The 18,243-nt window shown below is 37.3% G+C and overlaps 1 protein-coding gene across 1 annotated transcript in view; it reads right to left on the reverse strand.

Annotated features, from left to right (window-relative positions):
- LOC113078414 (neuron navigator 2-like) overlaps positions 1-16,147 on the reverse strand; it is a 36,372-nt gene extending 20,225 nt beyond the window's left edge. Inside the window, exons 1-10 of the mRNA XM_026250746.1 lie at positions 15,536-16,147; positions 12,963-13,080; positions 12,464-12,516; positions 11,424-11,496; positions 11,086-11,341; positions 9,839-9,969; positions 7,194-8,121; positions 6,983-7,092; positions 5,089-5,200; positions 2,228-2,578 (exon numbers count right to left, since the gene is read on the reverse strand). Coding sequence (XP_026106531.1) covers positions 2,228-2,578; positions 5,089-5,200; positions 6,983-7,092; positions 7,194-8,121; positions 9,839-9,969; positions 11,086-11,341; positions 11,424-11,496; positions 12,464-12,516; positions 12,963-13,080; positions 15,536-15,775 — 2,372 coding nt within the window. The 5' untranslated portion in view covers positions 15,776-16,147. The remainder of the gene's footprint in view (positions 1-2,227; positions 2,579-5,088; positions 5,201-6,982; positions 7,093-7,193; positions 8,122-9,838; positions 9,970-11,085; positions 11,342-11,423; positions 11,497-12,463; positions 12,517-12,962; positions 13,081-15,535) is intronic.
- Between the last annotated feature and the right edge of the window lie 2,096 nt (positions 16,148-18,243).

Raw genomic sequence — 18,243 nt, forward strand, 5'->3', positions numbered from 1 at the left:
GGGAACAAAGTATTACAAAATCTGATAAAATAAAATAAAAAGACAAAACAAAACCGATACTCGATGGACTAAAACAATACCTACTTAATCTCCAACAAAACATTGTTAAATGTTTTTCCTGTTGTCTTTATCCGATTAATCTAACACGTAACTAAGATGGCACTAAAATAAGCTGGTAAAAAGACACTAATCCAAACCAAGGCATCGGGTTTTAGAAACAGAATTTGCTGTAGTACCCAAGTACCCAATGTTGACTGCGTTTCAAAATCCATCCATATATGGTCTCAGTAATTGGGCTTAAAAGCTTTCCAACTATGATCAAATGTCTCTCTAAGATTTTCTTGTGGTGACAGAATCACTCTGCTGGAATTCAGCAGTGAGCAGAAGGAATATGAGAATCCAATAAAAGGTGTCTGTCTGATTCCTGTTTGAACAGGACTAGGGAAAGATTCTGCACGAGCCTGTGTGTTCATTGCTACATGTGCTGTGTTTGTGCATTTAGTCCCATTTCCAAATTTGGATGTGACCTCATATCTCTTCCACAGGGTCAAAAGGTCGCCGATTTTTTCCATGAAAGTGAGCTAAATGCGTGTCTGTGAGGTAAATTCAAGTACTCTCTCTCTCTCTTCGTGCCACAAATATTCATATATTCACCCCATCTCAGGATTCAACCATTTGAATCCTGAATATTTCCCATGACCTTTGACTCCCGTCTTCTTACCACGGGCTACATGTTGTGTTTCCATGTCCTGCTGACGGACAGCGAAATGAAAAGCTGATAACAGACATATGAACAAAATAACTGCTAACTTGAAAAAGTATTATTGTACAGTAGTGAGTCCCTACACATTTTAGCTCCTTAAAGCTGCATATAGAAGCAGAGGAACTTGAGTTTTGGACATTACATGATTACATGCTAAAAAGCTGTGGCTAGCAGCTCATGGGAGCCGTACTGTGCTACACATACACTAACTTTGCATCTTCTGATAAATAGTGCTAAATGGACATTATAAATTGTTACACACCTAAATTACACAACTACCATCAACAGTTGGCTCCATTAAAAAAGCTTAAAATATATTAGTAAAAAGGACTAGCAAAAGAGCGCCATCCAGAGGCAGACACAGAGATGCATTCTTAACTGCATACTTATACAGTAAACACACACACACACACACACATACATTCTCTCTCTCTCTCTCTCTCTCTCTGTCTCTCTCTTTCTCGCTATGTATATATGATTTTTTTGCCATATGTTATTCTCTCATTCAGTGGTTAACTACAACTTAAACTGTTACAAAATAGTTTTTGTTAACTGAAATGAAGCTTAAAATAAAACGTAAAGACTGTATGAAAAACTTAAACGAAATTTAGAAGTGCTGCCTTGTCAACAAACTACAATGCAATAATAAGTACTGGAAAAGTACTAAAAGAAAAATAATACTGAATATAAAAAAAATATTTAAAATATATCAAAAAAAAGAAAAAAAAGAATTTAAATGTCAAAAGCACATAACAAAATTATTAAAACGTAAACTAAATGTAAAATAAGACTGGAAAATAAAAATATTAAAATCTTAACAAATACTTTGTAAAAGGTGGCATAAAAAAGGGGTCATATGATGCATTTTCATGTTTTAATTTTTCTTCAGTGTTTTATGTAGCTGTTGGTGCATGTATAGTGTCCCACAAATGGATTTTTTCTATCTAAAAGAGAAGGGTGACCAAAACCTGCCGAAAGCACCCCGATCTAATTCTCCCTCACATATCTACATCCCTATGTGGAAATATTTGTATAATGCTGTTCAAATGTATGTGCAGAGAAAGAAGACGTGGCTTCTGATATCACAGTAGTGTTATTGCCACTATGTTGTGAAGACACTGTATCTTTGTGAAAGCAAAAGCACTTTCTTTGGCCTCCCGAATGTAGACGCAATTAGAAATATGTGTTAGAGTTTGTGCAGCACATTTTACAGAGGACAGTTTCCTAAACCTGCGAGTTTTGCTGTGCACAAACTCTGTTTAAAAAAAATGGCTCAATTTTAACTTTTTAACTTTAACTTTGGAAGGCTCTATTCTCCGTCTCCGCCTCCTTCTTCCTGTGACTACGAATTCTGTTACATTGTCATATTTAGAATTTTAAACCTAAAGGTTATTTTATGATAACAGTAATGGGGTGATCAAAATATAATGCTATCAATCTGTGCTCTTGTGTTTATTTACTTACCCATTGGTGACCGTATCCATCTTCATGCTCTTGCCCAGGACGTCTCCATCACTCATGTACCCCGCTCTTTCCATGGCGACCCCCTCCAGCTCCTCCACCTTCTCAGAAAGTTCAAGGTCGCAGAGGACACCACTGTGCGTGCAGGTCTGATCCCTGTGTGTGTGCTGCCCACAGCCACTGCCATGCTGTGAAACTGTGTTTCCTGAAGAGGGGGCATCACCAGCTTGTAGGCGAGGACTGGATGAGCCCAGCCGCCATGGTAATGCAGAGGCAGGGCGGGAAGTGAGGGCAAGCAAAGCCCTCCTATTGATTTCAGTAGTTACAGTGCTGTCAAAGGTCGTCTCGAGGGTGCTGGCAAACGAGTCAGACAGAAAAGACATGAGAATGTAATGCATAAAAGTAAACTGTTGTATATCAAATAGTTCTATGGACCATTTTTAGAGTTAATCCCTATTCTCTTTCATTCAATGGAAATTAATTTTCAGATACACAAAGCTTTGAAACACATTTCCTCTTATAAAAGTTGGCCTTGAATGAAGAAAGGATTGTAACAAAACTGAAAACCACCAAGTTACAAATACATTTTTGATGGTATCAAAACCCACAACATTGATCAGACCAAAACCAATAAATGATAGAACAAATATTAAATATATGTTATTTATTGCTTTAGTTTGCATTTTGAACACTTGTTAGAGCCAGTATTTAATGCTTAGCCACTATGCTTAAATTAATTAACAAAACAATATATAGTTGCACATGTCATATGAGAGGTTTACGAGATGAAACAGACTGTTACAGAAAGTCTTTTATATGCAGTTGGCTTTTTGAAATCTTTTCTATAGTTTCAGTTTTCATTTTAATTTTAGTTTCAGTCATTTTGTCATTTTTTTTCTCCTAATGCTTTGATGTACTTTATATTTCAGTTTTAGCAATGTAAAGCAAGCAAAAAGTAAAAGCATCACTGAGGTTCTGTCAAAATTCTGCATCCTGTCAGGACAGGGTTTCATTGGAATATTAAAGCAAGCTTTTTATCCAGTATTAGTGGGCAGTAGGAGGCCCCCAGCCGATTTCACGGCCAGCTTTTGTACCTTGGAAGGCCGAGACACGCATCAAACTGATCACACCAAACACAAAAACCCGGCACCCCCCAAATCAGTTCCTAATGCCAATCAAACGGTCTTCCTCAAAGCCATTTAGAGTTTTACAGTTCGCAAACTCCCAGAGATAAAAGAGTTCACACACCCGGAAACAATGGGGTGCTTTCTGAACTGTGCTGTGATCTCTGTGCCCAGTCATAATTAATGTCATGTTGTACTTCAACCGTACTGAACTGAGTCTGATCATGAAGCAGAAAAAGTGCAGTAAGAAGCAGCTACCACTAGTGGGACTCCTTTGGGTTGATTATGAGCGGCAACCTCCCGCTAACTCTAGGAATTGATAAAAAATGCAATTAATCGATTGGCCGCTTGAGGCTGGTTGCAAAAAGGAGTCACTCCCATAGACTGCCCATGTTAAAAATGCCCAACATACAACAGGAAAAAACATGTTTATAACCTGGTGCAAAAAAAGATTTTTTGACCTTCATGACAACTGTGAGGTGGGTGATTTTTTTTTTTTATATAACTCATCCGTTTAAATTATATTAAGATTTAAATTCTGTATAATTAAGGGCGTGGCCACTTGAGTGAAGGGTGGATTGCTGCTGCTGACATTGCCGTTGCGCTAGATGGGCGTGGCTTCAGCAACTAGCTCCCGCCTTTTTGCCCATTTTCGATTGTCCGGGAGAGTCGCGTTTTTTGCATTTTTGGGCTTATTTAAATTAAATTAAAATTAAATAAAAATATGGTTGCTTATTAGGTAAACCTTTTTTCTTTACATTATGGTCGTTGTTTTTTCCAGTATATTGTTGAGACAGTCTGCTCGCAGCTAATAGCCAATCAGTGCGATAGTAAAAGTGCTGTACCGTAATTCATCATCGCACCCCCTCCTCCCTCTCAATGAAGTAAAATTGCATTTAACATGCAGACATGTGAGATTGTAATCCAAGCAATGATGGTCAATAGATGTAAATAGACAAACAAGCCACCAACATAGATGTAGACAGACAGCAAACATGGGAAAAGGTGAATGGTGCAGGGGAAGATAAGGGACCTAATTCAATTTGTCAAATATTTTTATAATGCATTAATCATTAAATCAATAAATAAACAGTAGTAATTCTAATAGTAGATACATATGGTTTGAGTTTATTTTATTACAAATAAGTGGCTATATTAAAGTGCCCCCCTTAGTGCCCTTGTCTCATTCTCCTTTTTCATCTCCAAAACTATTCTGCTCGCAGGTGATTGGAGGATAGTGTGTGCCCTAATGCTTTGTTGATGATTTTTGTAATATAACTTCTGTTTGAGTGGTTTCAGTTTACTATGTCGCAGGCTTATTAATTGATAATATTGATGATAATAAATAATATAAAAATACTGGGCTTGTTTTTGAAGTTGAGAGTGAGAGATGGCAATACTGATCCCAGGTTTCCATTAAAAAAGCAAAAAACGGAAGTTGCAAGTATGGCCAATTTCTGAGTGATTTAAAAGCAGAAATATGAAGCTTGTAATTTCATAAAAACACTTCTGTTAAAACATTTATAGTCTCCTTTCATTTCCACTGTAGCTGCTTCACTGAAAACCTTTTTTTCTTTTTCTTTTTTAGGAAGGGACAAATGTATTATTATTATTATTTTTTTTTTTTGGGAAATCAATACTTGTACTAAAACCAGAATATTCCATTAAGATATGTTTGAGCACTTTGACCACTTCCGAACACACAAATAACCAAAAATAAAATCTTCACGCGGTTCTTACCTGTGACTGAAATACGTCGTCCCCCGCAGACTGGACATGGTTTCTTCCAGGTTTTGCCTTAGATCAGCAATGTTTTTCACAGTACATAACCTCTTGGTTTCTGAGACCTCACCTGAGGAAACCAGACATCACCATCACCAAAGTCTGCAAACAGCTGCTACCGTAACTCTAAGGCATGTCCGAACACACATATTCACACACCTAAAATGCTTCGAAAACGCAGCCAAAACCCTGAGAATCCTGGGATGATGTAAATGCAGCAATTCCAAACTCTGTATTAGCATCACAGCTCTAACTCTGCCCCTTTTGCTCTGAAGTTAAATCTCCTAGCTTTCCGTGAAAGAGCTTTTTGTTTTCTTGCGCCAATGTTAACGCACGAAACGTTAGCCAACGGCTGCTTGAAAATAAACACAGTGTATGCCATAGGTGAGCGGGGATTTGGCCACTCGGATTAACGGCTATCATGAGGGGTCCACAAGGGGCTCAGGAGGTACAGAGGAGACTCACACACACACACACACACACACACTTACACATGATGCAAAATGTGTAAAAGAACGAGTGCCATGGTAAAGTACATTCCTGTAAGCTGTAAAAACCACAAACAACCTCTTTCAGAACTGCTTACTGAGGTCAGTGCTAAATCTCAGGATCACTAGGTGCTACTTGAGTAAAAACAGGTTTGTTTCCTAACTCTTTAAAACAGATAGAGTCGTCCAACACACACACATCTACTTACTTTCATGCTTCTCAAACATATCCAACATGGTTTGAAGGATCTCCTCATAAACACAAGCAATTCCATCCCACACACAAGAGCGTTGACTCAGATGTGTGTTCAGACAGCCATTCAGAAGATGTCGGAGGTCCTCCAGAACTGTCTAAACCCCAGAAGCCGTCCTTTCTCTTGAAACTGGAGCAGTCGTCTGAGGTGTCTTCATGAGAACCATCTCTTGTTTCTCCTGTTCTGGGAGGAGATGCCAACTGACAATGACTTCCTGTTCGGTCCATTGAGAAGACTGTTTCCAGTGGTGCAGATCTTTGTCTTGTTTGCAGACAGCGAGTTCACAGAGCTACTAAAGTCCTGAGGTTTTTGTTTTTTTTATGGTGGCAACGTGTCCCTGACTCTCCTACGCTCCTATTAAGATGGATAAATGGCCTGTCTGACACATTTGGAGTCGTTTTCCCAGAGAATGTGCCGATTGATTTGTGAAAGAAGCTCTTCTGACTTCAGTCCTGCCTTTTCCTTTCCTCCATGGACAAGAGAGGGGAAATTAGAATACCGCTCTGATGTCTACAACCAGCCCAGAGAACTTCCCCTGTGGAGAAGAGTTTTTCTCTCTACACACAGTTCTGACAGACTGAGAAAGGACACACACACACACACAAACATAGGTGCGCTAGTGGGCCTCCTTGACATCCATAGCCTTTTACATGCAGATGAGTGCGGTTTTGTTTTCTTGTTCAGCCTCAGACTGGCCTGACATTGGCCTCAGAGTGTTCACTTATTCATAAATAATCAGTGTTGTTTTATACAAAAAGTCACAGTAAATGACCTTGTCCAAACTGGGCATTAGAGTTAGAGAGTAACAACCTAAAAGTAGCAACACTTGGCCAGTAGAAAATGTTTAGTACAATAAGATTAAGACTGTTTTGACAAGCAATATTTCCAACATCATAATTGCTATTTTTACCTCACATGGTTTCCTGACTGTCCCGAGTCTTTCAGATTTATTTTAGTGAACTGTTAAATAATTCACTAAAATAATTTGCTACAAATTTCTAAATATATTCATTATGAATCACTGAACAGATTTGCTATAACTGTCCCATTATGAAGCACTGAAATGATTATATATATTGTAATGTTGTCCATGAGTATGCTCATGTTTACCTGTCAGGTCCTCCAGAGAAGTATGGATGGATTTGCTGCACAGGCCTGTTCGTTCTCTTCTTTCCTCCAATCTTGCCAAAAGCCCAGTCTTGTCAATTTCTGTTTGAGACCTACTTTACAGAGAGAGGCAGGACAACCTGCTAGTTCAGCGCCAAATATAATCTGATGGAGTATCTAGGATAATGCATTCAAGTTATCATAAATCTGTCACCTGTACATGAATGGAGCGACAGTAGCCGTGTTGGGATGGTGGTATTGTTGTTGGAGCTGTGGAAGTTGGACACTGACTGTATTACTGACAGTTGAGTGGGTCTGAGCACCAAGAGTTAGATCTTGGCAACTTTTCCCTTCTGAAAATGCGAAGCTAGATGTAGAGCTGTAATTTCTGCTGTCTTTCTGCCCTTTATGCACAGACAGCCCTCCCATCTTTCCATTCCAAAGCCGTTCTCTTTCCGGACCACAAGGGGGTGATGCTACAATCTTATTTACAGTTGAACACTTTCCTCCCTGGCTTGGTTTAGGAATCCCACTCATGGCTGATTTGGCACGGTCTTTCTTGGCTTTGTTTCCTTTAGAAACAGACTTCTTAGTGTTGGGTGCAGCATGTCCATCAGTTTTGGTATCTCCTTTATGATGTTCAGGTTCTGTAACAGGAAGATTTTTGAGCTTCTCTTTCTCTTTAGGCTTTGACTTAGTTATTTTGGGTGCCAGAGCCCTTCCAAGCGTCGAATGTGCAATGTCCTGAAGCGCTAACTTGGGACTTGAACCACCAGAACTGCTGGGAGTGAGAGGCCTTTGGTTTCCCTGGAGGGCTTCAGGGTGTATGGGGCAAATCTGGCCTTCTCCTGGTTCAACAGCATTGACATCTTCTGTACTGACATGTTTGGAAGTTCTGGAACCCGTTTTGCTGTTGAAGAGCTTGAGCTTTTCCAGCATGGACTTCTGGGCGATCACCTTAGGAGGAACCTCAAGAGAATCCGGGGGTGGTTGTTTAACTGTGACCATGGAGGATGTAGCAGTGTGTTTAGCGCTAAGCGACTTGCTTCTCCAGGGTTTAGAGGGGGTAGCGGTAGAGCTGGTGCAGCTGGCTGGAGGAATGGACGAGCTGATTGGTCCATGATCAACCATTATGTTTTTCTCTGTAAATTCAAAATGATATATAGCATTTTAGAAGGTCATCAATCAAACACCCCCGTGCTTGTGCAAAAGAGACCAAAAAAATCCTCATTTGCACATCATTATTGTCAATTACCAAAGGATCTCTAATCTCCATTTCTTTCACTCTCTGAGGCTTCTGAAAGTGTATTTAATCTAAATAAATAGTATTTTTATTTAATGACAGAATTGTTAAAACAATATTTTAAAGTATTGCAAAAATATTTATAATATTATATAAATATAATATAATTTTAAATTTATTGGTAAACTGTATATTAAAAAGATATATAAATGTAAATGTATATATATATATTTATATATATACATATATATATATATATATATACACACACACACACACACACATACACACACACACACACACACACACACACTCACACACACACACACACACACACATTATACATATACATATTTTGTTTAGTTTGTAAAAAATAATTAAAATGCTTTTTTAATTGCTTTGGGTCACTTTTTGGACATTTAATGGTAACAGGCAACTGGGTACTGGGAACTGGCCAAGTATGGAGGTCAAACTCTGGCACTGAGAAAGTGGGTCAAATCTTTCAAACACTATAGCAAGTGAGGTCAAGCTGTTGCACATCAACCTTAGCTAGTGTGATGCTTGTGGGAGTTTGAAAATATGAGATCATATACTAAAGTGCTAAAAAAAGTATGTATGAACTATGAACAGGAATATTTAAAGTATGTGATGAGATGTATTCATATTTATTTTCTAGATAAAACCCTGCCTTTTAAAAAAGGAGACTGACTGTGAAGCATTTTTTATCTTCATCATCATCCATCATCATCATCATCATCATCATACCAGCTGAGAGTCCATAGAAACCACACACAGACATGTACATCATGCATGTGCAAACAGAAAAAAAGTACTTTTTATGGTTTTATGAATATGGTTTGAATACAAAAATCCACATATTCTGAGTCACTCAACTGTGTGACATGTTAGAAGGGTAACCACCCTAAATAACGCAATGCTGAAGTGAACCCAGCCTGCCATAATGAAACAACAGTGGGCCAAAAATGTGTCAGCAACACAGCATGCAATCACAGAATCATAAAACTGTGAACGTTATGAGCAGTTACCCAACTCAGAGACTGAACAGATCGAGGGGGTGGATGGTTTAGATCACTCATTCTGAGCAAGAAAAATGTTCAAATGAAAATGCTGAAAAATATGGGTCAAAATCTTGTTGAAACGTGTCCAATAACAGTTTAAAAATTTGTATTTGTATGGTTTTTCTAAGCATTTACATATTTAAAAACACCAGTTTTATTTTCAAAAAAATTTAACATAGTTTCTAAGTAATTTATTTACATAAAAAATACCCGTTTTATTTCCTGAAACAAATAGTAATAATACAAACATAATAATGTGTGTGTGTGTGTGTGTGTGTGTGTGTGTGTGTGTGTGCGCGTGTGTGTGTGTAAGCCTTCGAATTCCATGGGTGTTGTGGTGTAGTGGTTAAAGATCTGGGTGTAAGGTTACAGGTTTGAATCCCTCAAAGAGCAATTCATCATGCTATTGAGCAAGATGATTTTTCTTGTAATAAATATACACACTTAATAACAGTTTTTGCCAAACAACTGCTCACATGCTCTTAAATAAACCACATGGATCATTTCAGACTGTGTAAAGGAACGTGATTAACTCACCTCTTTCATGAGCGCAGGCAGCGATAGACGGCTTTAATCGGTCACATTGGTCGAAGCTTTGGCTGCGTCTGTTGGTGTTTGAGGTTCGAGCTTTACTCTCTCCACCCGCCCTCACAGAGGGACTCAGAAGCCTGACAAAGAGCTTACTTAGAATAAACTCATCCTTTTTCTTTAAACAACAACTATATATGATGCAAAAACACAAGACTGGAAAGACATTTATATAAATAACCCTCATTTAACTTTTTTGTGAAGTCCACATCCGATCAGATGAAAGAGAACAAAATGACTATTGAAGGGATTCACATGCTTTTTAGGACCTGGTGACACACGATTGGATTGTGTGGAATCACAAGATCACCAGTAGATGGTGCTGTTGTGTAATAATATACTGGGAGGACAAGAAGAGGTTAATAAGATGTGGTGTGATCCAGAAACATGGAAAGCTGACCTAAAGTTCCTTTTTCTGAGCTACTGAGAGTCTGACCGCTTTTTTCTGGTTGGAGCCTTTCGATGGATGGCTTCAAGATCAAGACAAAACAAAAGAGAAAGAAAAAGGGATGGACAGAAAAGAAGTGTTAATTGTAAAGAAGAAATAGCCAGTGTTGTCACAGTGTAGTTAGCTAAAACTAAAACTATTTAAAAAATAATAATAATAATAATAAAGATGATAAATTATCAAATTAAAATAAAAACTGTTGCCCTGGCAATCAACTGAAGTAAAAAAATTTAAAATGTAAATATTAAAATGATTTAAACTGAATCTGAAAAATAAAATATTAATAAATATTGAAAAAAAAAATCTAAATATTAATAAATATTGTAATAGCTTATACAAAATAATACTAAACTAACACTGTAAATAACATAACTGGTAAGTTAGAAATGGAAATTAAATGTTACATAGAAATGTTGAAAATGTAAAAATAAAATACAAAAAATAGTTTAAGGGAATCTGACAGTATAACAAATTGAATGCAATATTTAAACAATTTCCCAATAAAAAAAGTCTTAAAGTCAGAATTGTAATGATTACAAAATGTAACATGTTGGCCTCTTTAAGTAATATTTAAGTCTAATGCAACAAGAAGAGCATTTTCTAATGGCATTGCATTCTTTCTTAAAATAAAATAAAATACATTTTTCTCCATCAAAATAATTTTAAGTTTAAAAGTGAATTATAGAGCTGCTATGGAGTCTCTGTCTAAGAATAAGCTATCCAGTAAATGAGCTGGAGAGAATAATACCTGGGCTGCAGGTCTGTCTGTGGTTTCCGTGCACATGTGGAGGAGGTGTAGTGTTGGTGGATGGGAGAAGGACAGGAAGAGCTACGGGGAGGAGTGTGAGGAGGCAGCGCAGGACTGGTGCATCGCTTGGGCTGCTTGTTCTGGAGCAACTGAACATTGCTGGAGGCCTGTTTCAAAGTCTGCTGCTGCTTCTGTCGGAAGCGTGACAGAGTGAAGAACAAGCCTAAAATAGCCTTTAGATTGCCATTACGGATCTCTGTGGTTTGGAAGAAAAAGAATCTTGCTGACGTCTTGTTTCAAATGTTAATGGGCACTGGTTTAGTTCAGAGTCCACTGACCTTCGGCACAAAGTCCCTTTATGTTCACCCCTTTAGCAGCCAGGAAGCCCAGACAGGCATCAATGTTCTCAATCTGTTTAAGAGAAAAACACTGACATACATAAAGAGCTTTTGCTGTCTGAAATCAAGCCTAATAAGCCGTTTTGAAATTGCTCCTTGGAAAATGTGACCCCAACCACGGCTGGTTTGCACACTACACTCAGGTGTCCAGAGAATATAACCCAACAGATGGTGCTCAAAAGGGTAGATTTGTGGTTTACGACCCTGTTGGTCCGTCCTGCAGTGCTCCTGTGACATAACATTGTATATCCTGAGCACTGGTGAGACGACAGACTATAGCACGCTGGTTAACACCAGGGTTTTAAGGTCAACAAGACCTGCCATTGTCCTCACTGAGGTTGTTTCTTAAAGGGACAGTTCACTCAGAAAATGAAAACACTGTCATCATTTGCAAACCCTCATTTTAAGTCAAGTATATATTTGATATAAATTTAAGATTTTCAGCAAACAGGAACTTAACCCTGTAAAGCCTGTTTTTTGTTGAGTATCATACTTGATATAAGCTTTTATTACTCTTAAGTATGATGTAGGACAATATACAGAGCTCATAGAATGAGAAAAAACACCTACAATTTATTCAGAAGCTCAAACTGAGCAAAAATATGCAAATTGGTGCAGATGTTGTTATTTAAATGGCCAAATGTAATAAGAAACTGTTTAGTTCTTGCATAAAGTGCACATAAATATCAATTGTCACTCTATATCTCTCAGTAGTGCCTTAATAGATGATTTTTAAATGCTTAATTTTCTGCATTGATTAATGAAGATCTCACACCATAAAGCAACCTGAAGGGTGACAGTATTGGAATTATACTAAAAGGCCTTTTACTTGCTAAAAAATACAAACTGTCAATAAGATGACAGAAAGAATGAATGTAGTAGCTTTTCAGCAAATTTTTTGGTGTTTGACAGTCTGACAGGTGTTTGGGGTTTGTTTCTTTTCCCAACAGACATTGCAATAAATCAATTTTGAGTCTTACCATTTGAGCATGACTCTCTGGGAATCTGTTGATATTGGCAATCTTCTCATTTGCTGAATGGAAAGACATATATAAAAAAAGAATGGCATTGAATTAAAGTAACACCATTTTATTACTGTTTTTCAGTTTTATGAAAACATCATCGGCTGGCTTTTGTAAGTACAACAGAAATCCTCCTCTGGCAAATGTTTATTTTATTTGGGCTTAATAAAATGTTCACAGCTCAGTTTGTAGCCTCATAAACCATCGACAAATCGCCCCTTTTCAGAAACAGATCTTATAAATCAGCTTCAAAGCACGTTCAAAATAATAAAGGTGGGGAGTTTTCTTGATATTTATGTGTGTCCATTTATTTCCCAGTCCTCCTTCTCATTATGGTTAGAATTACCGGTGTGGTGAGGCAAAATTGTAGGTTTGATGTATTAATTTTTTTTTTTCGTAAGGAAGAAGGGGGATTTGTTGAATTATGGAAAATCATTTTTGATATCTTTAATCTTACCTACAACTTGAATGATTTCTGCCAGCAAAACGCCATCGGCAACATCCCGTTGGAGGTCTTTAATCAGGCGCTTGTGTCCGGACTTGGCTAGGTAGTGGTTGGCCCAATCTGTATAAATCTATTCATTCAAAGAAAAACAGAAAGAGACCAGCACTTAACATCTAACTCTGGGTTCAGATTTTACATGGATGAAAGACAGATGCCACACTGTGGTCCATAAACTACCGTTTAAATATTAGAGGTAGTCAAAAAGGCTGTGTTAGGCTGCATGTGGGAATAATAATCTGGAATAATAAAAACATAGGGGAAGAGCTAAGCATAACCAGGTTCAATGTTAACATGAACAAGCATTATGTGGTTAAAGTAACAACATTAATACAAACATAGCATGTTTAACACACCTGACCACATTAGTGTTTATATCCATCATATTCTGTTTGGGGTCTCAAAGACCCCACAGTCATTTTTATAACTTGAAAAGCATCCTGATCAAGTATCATGTTGATAATTTATATCTTAATACTACAGTATCAGGATAATACTCGTTCTTCATCTGTTCTTATAAGAACTGTTCAGAAACTAACAAACAAATCATAGCAAACAAATAAACACATAAATAAATAACCACCTGGTAGTGTTTTGTGTCAATAGACTAAAAAAGTTACATATTTTAGTAGCATTTATAAACTATTATAGTATTTATTTATATTTGTAGTAACTAATTAGTTTTAATATTGTTTGTAATTTTTTATGTGCTTTTGTAAAATTATTTTAGATAACTTTATTTGTATTTTAACTCACTTATTTTTTTATTACATTTACAATTTTTTAAAAAAGGATTTCAACTAATATTTACATTTTGTTTTGAGCTTTATTTCAACTACTGAAACCAGTTCTTAATAGTTTTAGTTAAAAGTAACAGTACTTCAAAAAAAGTACCATGGTATTACCATGGTTTTGTTACACATTTACCATGTTAATGGCAGTTGAAGTATCACAGACTTGGAGTACCATGTAAATACTAAATTACAGTATGATTACAGTAATTAGTACTCAATCAAAGTACTATGGTAAACTCACACCAAATCACTAAACCAAACTATAATACTACCAACGCACTTTATGTAAAACAGAGCAAACCTACCACACTGCATTTCTCAAGTTCTCTTTAAATATCAAGATCAGTTCAATAAAAACAGGCAAATAAATTGGTACAGGACTATTTAGAGAGCAAAACTGGTGCAATAGACTTTCCATTACTCGCTTCTTTGGTCATTTCCATCATTTCCAAACACAAAAAGCAGATATTTAACAAACTAGTAACTGCAACTGTCACAATGTTTTAGAAAACAGTCAACCGTGTCTGAAACGGCAACCTAATCCTTACACCAGCACTGTCCCAAAACACATTCAATGCCATTTTCTTTAAAGTGAAGCATTTTCCAGCTTCCTGGTCAGAGCAAAGAGAGACAGAGGTGCAGTGTAAGGGCATAGGAGTATATTAGTACCGGTGTTTGCTGAAGGGTGCCCACTCTTGGCCTCTGGGATTGGTGTGTGTGGTGTCCATATGGCCATATGCCCACCTGCAGCGCGGCTCACCGCTGCTAATGGAGCACTGTAGTAAAACCTCCATGACCATGTCTATGTGTGCGTGTGCGCTGTAATTACAGACCAACCGGCTGAGCTTTTCATTCTACCCTGCCACATGAAGAACTTGGCTCTTCGCTTCCTTCAAGGCTCTACTGAACGTATGAAGCTGTATAAACACGTGTACACACACTCACAGGCATGAGCTTATACACCGCTGCCGCGGACCAAAGGAAGAACATTGCATTTTTACTGAAGATTTGCTCTGACCAGGTCAGCAGGATCTATTCTTATAAAGCATGATATTTTGAATATGTAAAAATATAAACTTTTAGCTGGGAGCTCTACAAACAGTAGACACAATAGTGGTAATGTGGCCAAAGAGAAATAGTTTCTAAAACATGAATACAACTGACACGTATATTGTGCAGATCAAGTCATGGTGGAATATGGGCACAATGCATAAACAAGCTTTAGACGGCAAAGTTTACTGAGAGAAATAAGTCATATTGTGACCTTTATCGGTGCAGTTGTGAGATATAAAGTTGCAATTATGAGAAAAAAGCCATTGTTTAGAGATACAGTCAATTGTGAGAAACAAAGTCAAAATTGTGAAATATAAAGTCGCAAGTATGAGAAACAAGATCACAAGATTTTAATTAAGCAAGATGTCAAAAGTATCAGAAACAGAGTTCTGAGATGTAAAGCCATTCTGATATATATAAAAAATGTAATTATGAGGAAAAAAAAACTGTAGTGTAGACTCCAGTAGATTTTATTTTTAAAGTGGTCAATCTATGGTACAGTGAAGATAAAAATGAGCAATCTCAATTAATTGCTTTTTTATTATTATATTTATTACACTTAGTATAAACGAAGTATTCCACTGTTTGTGTGCAAATAAACTATCAAAGGAAGATCATCTAACAGAACAAGAATCAATGCAACCACAAAGCCACATACACATTAAACATCAGCGTTCCAACCTGAGGGTCTTGAGATGTTTCTTTGGTGGTCTGGTACTTTTTCTGTAAAGTCGCACTGCCTTGACTCTGCTGCCTGTAGATGGGAGACTTCAGTGGCATGAGGCTGGGCTGCACCGGCTTCAGAGGTATATTCTGGTGGGTCGCAAGACTTGCAACCCTGGCTGGGATGGGTAGAGCAGTGCCATGCACAGGTTTGGGCAATCCCGGCTTCATCTGGGAGGCAACTAGAATAGCAGGCATCTTCTTATACTTTTACATCCAACCACGCAGATGCTGGCACCAAGTCGTCTGGTTGCAACCAAAAGGTTTGGAGCAACCGCACACTCTGACTTAACAGCTGGAGCAATGCGATGGGAAGTGTGTCCACAAACTCAAATTAATACAGCACTGGAAGCTCGACGGCACACAGAGGTCCTGCTAAACCTTCTAATAATATGATTTTCCCATGACAATTGGCCAAATCCTTCCCCGTCATCAACATCTACTGTGTTTTTCAGCTCTTACTCCATGTACGGCTTGAGATCTGGACTCCGCCCTCCACCTGCTCCTAGTTCCACAGCAGCGAACAGTCTCCCAATATAGCCCAACACAGCCGCTGCTGAGAAGCCAACACATTGTGGCAGGCAGATATCACAGATAAGTGGGAAGGCAGGATGCAATTGGTTGTCAGAGCAAAGGACACCTACAGTTTGTACACGGAAGTGTAACCAGCCTCCAGATGCAGTGGCAGCAAGGCATGAAGCTCAAGCTTGATAAGGATTAACAAGCCGTTAGCAAGACAGCAGATGTGTCTTATGGGAAAATTCTACGTTAATATCCCTGGGTGACAGCCTAATCAGACATAATATCACCCTTCATGCCAATGCACTAGAGTAATGGACATTTATCAAGCAAAGAAGAAAAGTCTTGCATTAGTTCACAGGTAAAACTTTTTTATGTCACAGACCACAAAATTTGGTGATTAAAAATGGAATGGCAGCTCTGTATTTTAATAAAAAAATAAAATAATTGTGATTACTGTCATAATTTCCAAAGCAGAATATAATTGAATTGTATGAAGAGAAAGAAAAATAATTATATATATGTAGAAAGTTATATTTTATAATTATATTTGATAAATAAGTTATTTCTAATTCTTAAATAAAAATATAAAAAGTTTACAAATATAAATAACTACAATAACTAATCACAAAATACACAAACACACAACAAATAAAAATTTTATATAATTTTTTAATAATAATTAAAAGTATTTGAAGATATTACAATGTACGTTTTATGATAAATCACAAATATATAATTAAAATATGTTATTGCATATTAACATAAGAAGTAAAAATTTATAAAATAATTATTCCAATAATAACAAGAATTATTTGGGTTTATATACTGCATTTAATTTTATTCTGAACATTTTGTGATGCCAGTTTTAAAATCCCCTCTCATTCTAATTTTGTTCTAAGTAAAGCCAAAATGTTGCTATTTAACAATCTGGCTGTACAATCATCACTAACTTCAAATGGAATTAATTGAAGCAAAATGCTAAGGATTGTTTGGTCTTGTTGTCATCTCAACAAAGCAATTCATCCACTGCCAAAAACATCTATTAAGCATTATTAAAATCAGTAAAAGACCAAAACTGCCCCAAACTCTAAGTATTTTACTTGCTGTTCAACTGATGTATGCGGTTCTACCATTATTGAAATGTTAAATCTCACTCGACCCTGTTTTTCGGAAGTCGCTGAATTCCAATGGCTGGCCGCGTTTCTATCAGCATGCTGAGAGAGGGAGTGTTTGGTTATTCACACAGCCCGAGCCGAGGCTTTGGGAGGATGAAATTCTGTTGGAGCAGCAGTTTTGAGTATCTGTGACTGAACCCAATAATCCCAGTGTGGATGAGGGAAACTCTGAAGCCTGGCACTGATGCACTTTCCTCTGAGAACCAATCCACTGACTCCAAAACTATGTTGAATGTGCAAAAATGGAGATGATGCCAGTCCAGATATGTTAACTACTGCCAATCAGATACCTCTTACTAATTTTTTTCTTATAAACAGAGGAACAAAAAATGATATCTCAAGCCCACCTCAACAGGTGATTTCTGCGTCACTAATATCACCAGACACTGCACTTGTCTTCAGTTGGTTGAACAGATATTGTTGGCTTCTTGGACTATTTTAGGTCAATAAAAACAGTACTGAGAATAAAGCAGAGGACATTGTAATTAACCTACCGCAGGAATGGTGGGTGCTAGGTGCAGGTTGCTAGGTTGAGGCTTCAGTAAACACACATGTGCAACCACAACACACAGCATGGGATCAATTTTACCGGCCCATGTTGTTTAACTGGATTCAATCATTGAAACCACAAGAATACTCCTTGAAGGCATACTGCTTTTGGACGCCAACATCCACAGCCAAAGATGTCCAAAAGTACATGCCCAGATTTCACTATACATTTCACTTTTAAAGATGGCCTTAATGCTCTTTAGACATGGAAAATGACTACTTTTCCCATTTATATAATGATTACAGATCTGGGGCAGTAACTGAAAGGTTGCGAGTTCAAATCCCCTTTTTAATCTTTACTTGTAAAATGAATGGAAGAATGAATGAGAATGTAAATCGGATTGACCAAACAAATGAAATTAAAATACATTTCCATTCCTTTAAAAGCTACAAACTGAAAGAAAAATAGAAATCAAGGAG

The sequence above is a fragment of the Carassius auratus genome, unplaced genomic scaffold, assembly GCF_003368295.1.
Source record: "Carassius auratus strain Wakin unplaced genomic scaffold, ASM336829v1 scaf_tig00025696, whole genome shotgun sequence".
NCBI classification, from domain to species: Eukaryota; Metazoa; Chordata; class Actinopteri; order Cypriniformes; family Cyprinidae; genus Carassius; species Carassius auratus.